The sequence below is a fragment of the Chinchilla lanigera genome, unplaced genomic scaffold (genome assembly GCF_000276665.1).
Source record: "Chinchilla lanigera isolate Chin_1 unplaced genomic scaffold, ChiLan1.0 scaffold00036, whole genome shotgun sequence".
In the NCBI taxonomy this organism is placed as follows: Eukaryota; Metazoa; Chordata; class Mammalia; order Rodentia; family Chinchillidae; genus Chinchilla; species Chinchilla lanigera.
In genome coordinates, this window is record NW_004955437.1 from 1,584,669 (window position 1) to 1,592,710 (window position 8,042).

The window sequence follows — 8,042 nt, forward strand, 5'->3', positions numbered from 1 at the left end:
AGTCTGTCCACCCCCTCTACTCCGCCCTCGAGAGGATTTCAAAGATGGAGGCGGCGGCTCCATAAACCACTTTTCGTGTTCATCCGCCTCCATCCGAGGTCGCATCAGGACCGTGTCCGCGCCCGGCGGTCCCGACGGGAAGAGGGAGCCCCCGCGGGCCGACGGCGGGCTGTATTGACGACGGCGTCCGGGAGCGGCCGCTGTGCCTGGGTTCGGAGAGCCGGTCCCTTCGCTGTCGCATCTGTGCCGAGGCTGCCGCCATTTTCTTGCCGCCCGCCGCCTGCGGAGCGCGCCAAGCTGCCGGGAATTGTCGGAGAGGCCGCCGAGGAGACCGCCCGGTGCTCGCCCGGCGGGCCGCGGCCTCCCCCCACTTCCCGGGTTATGCTGGGCCGGGCGGTGAGGGGACCCGAGGCCACCCGGACCCGCCGCGGCTGAGGGAGGCGCCGGTTGCCCGCGGTCAAGATGCTGCAGAACGTGACTCCCCACAAGTAGGTCCTCGCGAGCCGCGGTCCCCTGGGCGCCGGGGCGGTGGGAGCTGTCAGCTCCGGGCCTGCCTCGCTGCCGTGGTGACCGCCGCGCGGCCTGGCGGGGCTGGTTCGGCGGAAGGACGTAGTAGGGCTGGGCGATTTTTCAAGTGAGCGGGAGGTCCTGCGGGCCTGGTGGCTGGCGCGGGGTTTCGGGGGTTTCGTGGCCACCCCGGGAGCCGTGTCGGGTTGCCATGGTGACAGCTTTGGGAATTGGCAGCGGGGATTCCCAGACTTGGGATAGAGGAATTGTCTTCCCACCCTGCGCGTTCCTGCTGTGTGCAATTCGTCACCAGATTTCTGCACACCTTTTACTGGCCAGATGAGTGTGTGCGGCTCGTCGGGGGGATGCTCTTTGCTGGCGTTGAGTTCATTCAGGGCGGGAGGGTGGAGCTAAGGCTCCTCTGAGCTCTTTGGATGTAAACAATGAGATCTCGGTGGAGTGTCTCTAACCTTAGGGTGTGGGAAACACCTGGTCCAGGAGCGGACCAGAGGGACTGTAAACCTAAAGCCCTTTCGGCCTTTGGTCTCCAGGTGCTGTAGTGCGTACTGGTAGTGGGACTGTATGTTTCTAGCGGGGAGCGAGGGGGGTTGCTGGTCCTGATTGTTGGGTGGCTCTGTCTTTTGAAGAGCTGAGTTTAGACTGAAGGCTGCTAAATGTTGCCTTGTCTGAATTTTTGGTTGTGTGTGTATTCTTGGTTAGATTTTTTTAGTCCGTTTTAGCCTGTGGTGGTCAGACTCTGAGGATCACCTCTTCCACCCAGATGGATTCTTCGCTATCTTATCAGCATTTTAGGAAGTTTTTCTCCATACTTTGTTCCCTTTCTGTTCTTCACCGGCTTCCCTCAGGCTCAACCACCCTGACAACCACCAAACCCCTTGTGAGGAGGAAGCTTGAGTTTCTCAGCTCCACCCGTTTTGCTTAAGATCCATTCCTATAGGGCTGTAGCGCTCAGATGTGGTGCTATCTTAGAGGTTTTGTTTTAATTTGAGCAGAGCTCACCAACTTTACAAAGGTGGGAATTAGATTAGGTAGACTAAAAATAAATCAGAAAGAGGGCAGTGGGCAACAACAGAAGCTCCATAGGTCGTTGGGATGTGTTGTGCTCATTAGCGCCACTTGATTAAGCTTAGTCACCTTACTAGGTCCAAAACCTGGACTTACTGAGTGCATAGTGCAAATGGCATTTTTTTTTCTTGATTTGGTGAGATTATGAGGTCTGGTTTTGTTTCCCATCTTTACAGGCTCCCTGGGGAAGGCAATGCAGGGTTATTGGGACTGGGCCCAGAGGCAGCAGCACCGGGGAAAAGGATCCGAAAGCCTTCCCTCTTGTATGAGGGATTTGAGAGCCCTACAATGGCTTCAGTGCCAGCTTTGCAACTGACCCCTGCCAACCCACCACCCCCTGAGGTGTCCAATCCAAAAAAACCAGGACGGGTAACCAACCAGCTACAGTACCTCCACAAGGTGGTGATGAAGGCTCTGTGGAAACATCAGTTTGCATGGCCGTTCCGACAGCCTGTGGATGCTGTCAAACTGGGTCTGCCGGTGAGTAGAGACAGTGGAGTTGGGAGGGATGAAAATGAAGACGACTGTGTGTGTGAGCTGGGGTGGGCAGCCTAGCATAGGTACTGCGGCCCCTAGGGACTTCCCGTTTCTCCCCGGTAGGGTAGATAGCCACCAGAGTTCGAGATTCTTGGTGATTGTTCCAAGCACTTACTATATCTTGGCATCGCTCTTTGTGCCCTCCATGTGTCCTTAACTTTTGTGCCCTGGCTCCATTTTACAGATTCCCACCCCAGGTTGGGAGAGGACCACGGTGGCCAAAATTCTTAGCTTCTTCCTTTCCCTCATGCAGTCCATGGATAGCCAACCCCAGAGGTAATGTCACAGGGTGGGAAGTTGCCAGAGTGGATGGAAGGTGGGTGCTTAGGGAAAGCAGTAGGGGCCTTCCAGTGGGCATTAAGAATTCTATTCCGTTTTCTTTTTGTCCTGTAGCTTAATTGGGGCCGCAGTCAAGGAAACTAGTCCTTTGGTAGGGAGTGTGTGTGTGTGTGTGCTCTTGGGATCAAATTCTGTCTTAGAAAACAGGTTTTTAACTTTGAGTGATTCTGACATGCTGGTTTTTTCTTTAGGATTATCACAAAATTATAAAACAACCAATGGACATGGGTACTATTAAGAGGAGATTAGAGAACACCTATTATTGGGCTGCCTCAGAATGTATGCAGGATTTTAATACCATGTTCACCAACTGTTATATTTACAACAAGGTGAGTTTTTCTGTGCTTGGTTAGCAGTTGAGGTAATACTTGGATTGACATGAAAAGTTTTTTGAAAAGTGCTTCTTATCTAAAAAGGTGTTAACCCGTGTTATCTGGGTCTAAAAATCCAGAGTTCCAAGTGATGCTACTAAACATTGATGTGGCTTTTCAGAGCTTCATAGTTAAAGGTTATTTAATTAGAGCATGTTTTACGGTTGGTGGTGATGGCCCTGTTGTTAGAAAGCTTCAGAGACCCACATAGTGCAGAATCAGATTTCCCCATCATCTCTCATTCTCTTAAACTTGGGACATTAGGGACCATCTATATTTTCTTCATTTTGAGAGACAATTTGGAGAGAAAGTAGCAATTAGTGGCCTGGTGTGGTAATGTAGCACTTGATGACAGACATGTACAAGGGCAGGGGTGATGCCCTGGGGTGGGAAATTTGATGGTGTCTATTTTCTGCTGATACAGCATTTGAACTTTAACTTTGTGTTTTTGTATCTGTAGCCCACTGATGATATCGTCCTGATGGCACAAACACTGGAAAAGATCTTTCTACAGAAAGTGGCATCCATGCCACAGGAAGAACAAGAGCTTGTGGTGACCATCCCTAAGAACAGCCATAAGAAGGGGGCCAAGTTGGCGGGTAGGAAGAATGAAAAATTAGTAAATGAAGACCTAAAGGTGGGAAAGAGAATCAAACTAAATGTTTTTTTTCTTTTTCCAGCACTCCAGGGCAGTATTGCAAGTGCCCATCAGGTGCCTGCTGTTTCGTCTGTGTCACACACTGCCCTATATACACCACCACCTGAAATACCTACCACTGTCCTCAACATTCCCCATCCATCGGTCATTTCTTCTCCTCTCCTCAAGTCCCTGCATTCTGCTGGACCGCCACTCCTTGCTGTCTCTGCAGCTCCTCCAGCTCAGCCCCTGGCCAAGGTATAGATGTGTGGATTTGTTTTGAACGGGGGAAGGAACAGCTTTCAGTCAAATGAACCTGAAGTAAGAGGCGCCTGTTGTTTTTCTTTGCAGAAAAAAGGGGTTAAACGGAAAGCAGATACTACCACCCCCACGCCTACAGCCATCTTGGCTCCTGGTTCTCCAGCTAGTCCTCCTGGTAGTCTTGAGCCTAAGGCAGCACGTCTTCCCCCTATGCGTAGAGAGAGTGGCCGCCCCATCAAGCCCCCACGTAAAGACTTGCCTGACTCTCAGCAACAACACCAGAGCTCTAAGAAGGGAAAGTTGTCAGAACAGTTAAAACATTGCAATGGCATTTTGAAGGAGTTACTCTCTAAGAAGCATGCTGCCTATGCCTGGCCTTTCTATAAACCAGTGGACGCTTCTGCTCTTGGCCTGCATGACTACCATGACATCATTAAGCACCCCATGGACCTCAGCACTGTCAAGGTACCCACTGCATGGGGCAGATGGGATGCTCAGGCAGTGTTTGGAACCCAGGGATCAATAAAACTATTCATGTATCCTGATGGGCACACAGCTGTCTTTCATTCTTGGTACTTTACCTTCATAAAATTGTAATAGGGCAGAAAATACCATGTACTCTGAAATCTGCATTTCTTACGATAAGGATAGGTTTTCTTTGTTATCGCAGGAGCACTGCTCACAGTCACGTACTAAAAAGTGTTGGGTTAGGGAAATGAAAGGGGTGGAAGGTCAGGGGACACATGTCACTTAGAAATAGTTTTGTGGTTTTTGTTTTTTTTTTTTTTTTTTATTCCTAGACATAGCTTTCTTTTTCTAGACCTAGGTATTTCTTCAACTCACCCAAATTGCTTTGACCTCAAACTTGAACCAGGGCACAGATCCTTGAGGTCATCCCCACTGTTCTCTCCAGAGAGGGCTCTTGTGGTGTCTGGGGTTGGCAGGGAAGGTGAGTCTCTCTGCCTGTGCAGCTTCTGATGCTGCCTCCTTCTGCAGCGGAAGATGGAGAATCGTGATTACCGGGATGCACAGGAGTTCGCTGCTGATGTGCGGCTTATGTTCTCCAACTGCTACAAGTACAACCCTCCAGACCACGATGTCGTGGCCATGGCACGAAAGCTGCAGGTGAGTGTAAAGGGTGAAGTTCAAAGAATTATGTAGGCGGGCCAGAGAAACGGCTCAGTGGCACAGCATCTATCTGGCAAAGCACAAGGTCATAAGTTTGATTGCTGGCACCAAAAAAAATACAGGTGCAAGGAGGTATACTTTAGTGATCTGTTGTACATCTTCAGTGTGAAGATCTTCCCATTCCTGATTTTTGTAAATCCCATTGTATTATAAATCGGAGCTGTAATGATGGGTGGGTGATTGGGTATAGTTAGGGTATTCTGTGCTTGCATAGTTTTGAGAGTATGTGTTTCTGTAGGATGTATTTGAGTTCCGTTACGCCAAGATGCCAGATGAACCACTCGAACCTGGGCCTTTACCGGTGTCTACTGCTTTGCCCCCTGGCCTGGCCAAATCATCTTCAGAGTCCTCTAGTGAGGAAAGTAGCAGTGAGAGCTCCTCTGAGGAAGAGGAGGAGGAAGACGAGGATGAGGAGGAAGAAGAAGAGAGTGAAAGCTCTGACTCAGAGGAAGAAAGGGCTCATCGCTTGGCAGAACTACAAGAACAGGTATTTTAGCACTGAAGTGCTGGGTGAAAGGTTCATATGCTGTCTTGGTCCTAACTTTCTCTGGGTCTGGTTTTACCTTAGTAAAACTTCATGTCTGATCCCTTTCCCCCCCAGCTTCGAGCAGTGCATGAGCAACTGGCTGCCCTGTCCCAGGGCCCAATATCTAAGCCCAAACGGAAGAGAGAGAAAAAGGAAAAAAAGAAGAAACGGAAGGCAGAAAAGCATCGTGGCCGAGCTGGAGTTGATGATGACGACAAGGCACCTCGGGCCGCCCGTCTGCCACAGCCTAAGAAAAGCAAAAAAGCAAGTGGCGGTGGAGCTGGCACTGCTGCTACACTAGGCACCCCCAGCTTTGGACCCTCTGGGGGAAGTGGCAGCAAGTGAGTTCCAACAGAATAGGAAGCAGTGGTTTGGTGGGGGCTTTCTCCTTTACTACTTTGGGGGTGCCATTTCCCGGTCTTGGGAAAGGTTTGTCTAAACGGGAGACATTGAACTTTGTAACTGGCCAGGTAACAAACACAGTTGGCTTCGAGAGCCGTAAGATCACAAGTACTCAACTCTGATACACATTCCAAAAGCAGCTATAGGCAGTGTGTAGACAATGAGTATGATTGTGTTCCAGCTGAACCTGATTGTATTTATGAAAACAAGTGGCTGGCCAGTTTTTTGTTCTGTGGGTTAGTCTGTCTAGTCTAAATCAGCATACAGTTTTGTCTCTTTTTTTTTTTTTTATGGGGTATGTGGTTTTTGTAGTGCTTTAGGAGACAGAAAGATGGTATACCTAATGTAGGCTTCCAAGCCCCAGGCAAACATTAAATGCTTGGCATGAAAGAGCTCAGTAAAATGCTCTGCTCTTACCATGTTCCAGTATCTCCCTGTAACTCAAACAGTGCACTGCAGATAGGATATGAGGGTTACTGGGTTGAGAATGGGAACACATTAGAAGAGACAGCGATGTTTTTCCCGCTTACAATTTTCTTTTACCCACAGGCTACCCAAAAAGGCCACAAAGACAGCCCCACCTACTCTGGCTACTGGTTATGACTCAGAGGAAGAAGAAGAAAGCAGACCCATGAGCTACGATGAGAAACGCCAGTTGAGCCTGGATATCAACAAATTACCTGGGGAGAAGCTGGGTCGAGTTGTACATATAATCCAAGCCAGGGAGCCCTCTTTACGAGACTCAAACCCAGAAGAGATTGAGATTGATTTTGAAACGCTCAAACCATCCACGCTTCGAGAGCTTGAGCGCTATGTCCTTTCCTGCCTACGAAAGAAACCCCGGAAACCTTACAGTGAGTATGAAATAAGGTCCACCAGCAAATCCAGCAGTCCTTGTGCGGTTCTGAGCACAGCTTAGGATGAGAATGACGATCTTCGGGGCCAGTACTTCAGGGTGCTTATGGCAACCTTAGTGAATCCTGCTCTTTTCACTCTTTTCCCAGCCATTAAGAAACCTGTGGGGAAGACAAAGGAAGAACTAGCTCTAGAAAAGAAGCGGGAACTAGAAAAGCGGTTACAAGACGTCAGTGGGCAGCTTAATTCCACTAAAAAGCCCCCCAAAAAAGGTGAGTATTCTCCGAAGCTGCTGCACATGTATTGCTTTTCTCTTGTGATTTTCTTAACAAATGAAGGTATAGACTTTCACATGAGATGTTCAACTTGGTCCCACAGCAAGTGAGAAAACGGAGTCATCCTCTGCACAACAAGTAGCGGTGTCACGCCTCAGCGCTTCCAGTTCCAGCTCCGATTCCAGCTCCTCCTCCTCCTCGTCCTCTTCGTCAGACACCAGTGATTCAGACTCAGGCTAATGGGCCAAACCATGGGGCAGGAAGGCTCCGCAGGACCGGACCCCCATACCACCCTGCCCCACCCTGCCCCCTTTGCTGTGACACTTCATCTCACCCCACCTCCCCCCTCTGTAGGAGAGCCTGCTCTGCAGGGGGAGGAATGCAGGGACATTTACCGAAAGAGGGACATCGAAGAAGATTGAATTCCCAGCCCCATTGGGAGTGACCTCTTGGACACAGCACCTGTCTGGAATGGTGGGGCGGGGCAGAGGTTTAGGCTGAGAGCGGCAGAGGCCCTGATCAGAGGTTACCTGAGGCCATAGCTGCCCTGTCCACTTATGAGAGGCCCTGTTTTGAGGTTGTTCGTTCTAATTTATTAAGCTAGGTGAGGCTTTTGTGTAGGGCCGTGGTCCCCTCAGCCTCCCTGGGGAGGGAAAGAGGGGGAATTTTTTTTTTTTTAACGTTGACCTTTTTTTTCTACACTTGTTTTCTCTTTTTTCCTTCCGCTCCATTTGGGGCCCTGGGGGTTTCCGTCATCTCCCCCTTTGGTCCCCTGGAGGGTCTTTGTCTCTTGATTCTAACTTGTAAATAAAGAAAATATTATTCGAGTTTTGAGTTTGTTATCCTGGTAACATTTCTTGCTGTTCTTCAGAAGGAATATTAGAAGCTGGGTTTTGGTTTTCCTTTTTATGCTGCTGGTGAGGGAATGGAGAATCTTAAGTGACAGCCAGAGGTCTTTTATTACTGAGCCACTAGCACTTGGAACATTTTCAGAAAAGTGTTTCTGAAATGAAAAGGATACCTGTCCTGTCCGGGGGCATAGTTTTTAAACTACTGGA

At 49.4% G+C, this 8,042-nt stretch overlaps 1 protein-coding gene across 1 annotated transcript; it reads left to right on the forward strand.

Moving 5' to 3' along the window:
• The first annotated feature begins 221 nt into the window (after positions 1 to 221).
• Brd2 (bromodomain containing 2) lies at positions 222 to 7,818 on the forward strand. The gene is made up of 12 exons (XM_005389461.2): positions 222 to 488; positions 1,770 to 2,073; positions 2,661 to 2,798; positions 3,301 to 3,439; positions 3,521 to 3,735; positions 3,829 to 4,203; positions 4,735 to 4,863; positions 5,165 to 5,413; positions 5,528 to 5,793; positions 6,404 to 6,708; positions 6,859 to 6,981; positions 7,088 to 7,818. Exons 1-12 carry the CDS (start codon positions 463 to 465, stop codon positions 7,222 to 7,224), a joined length of 2,406 nt encoding a protein of 801 aa, XP_005389518.1. The 5' UTR covers positions 222 to 462; the 3' UTR covers positions 7,225 to 7,818.
• The last annotated feature ends 224 nt before the right edge of the window (positions 7,819 to 8,042 follow it).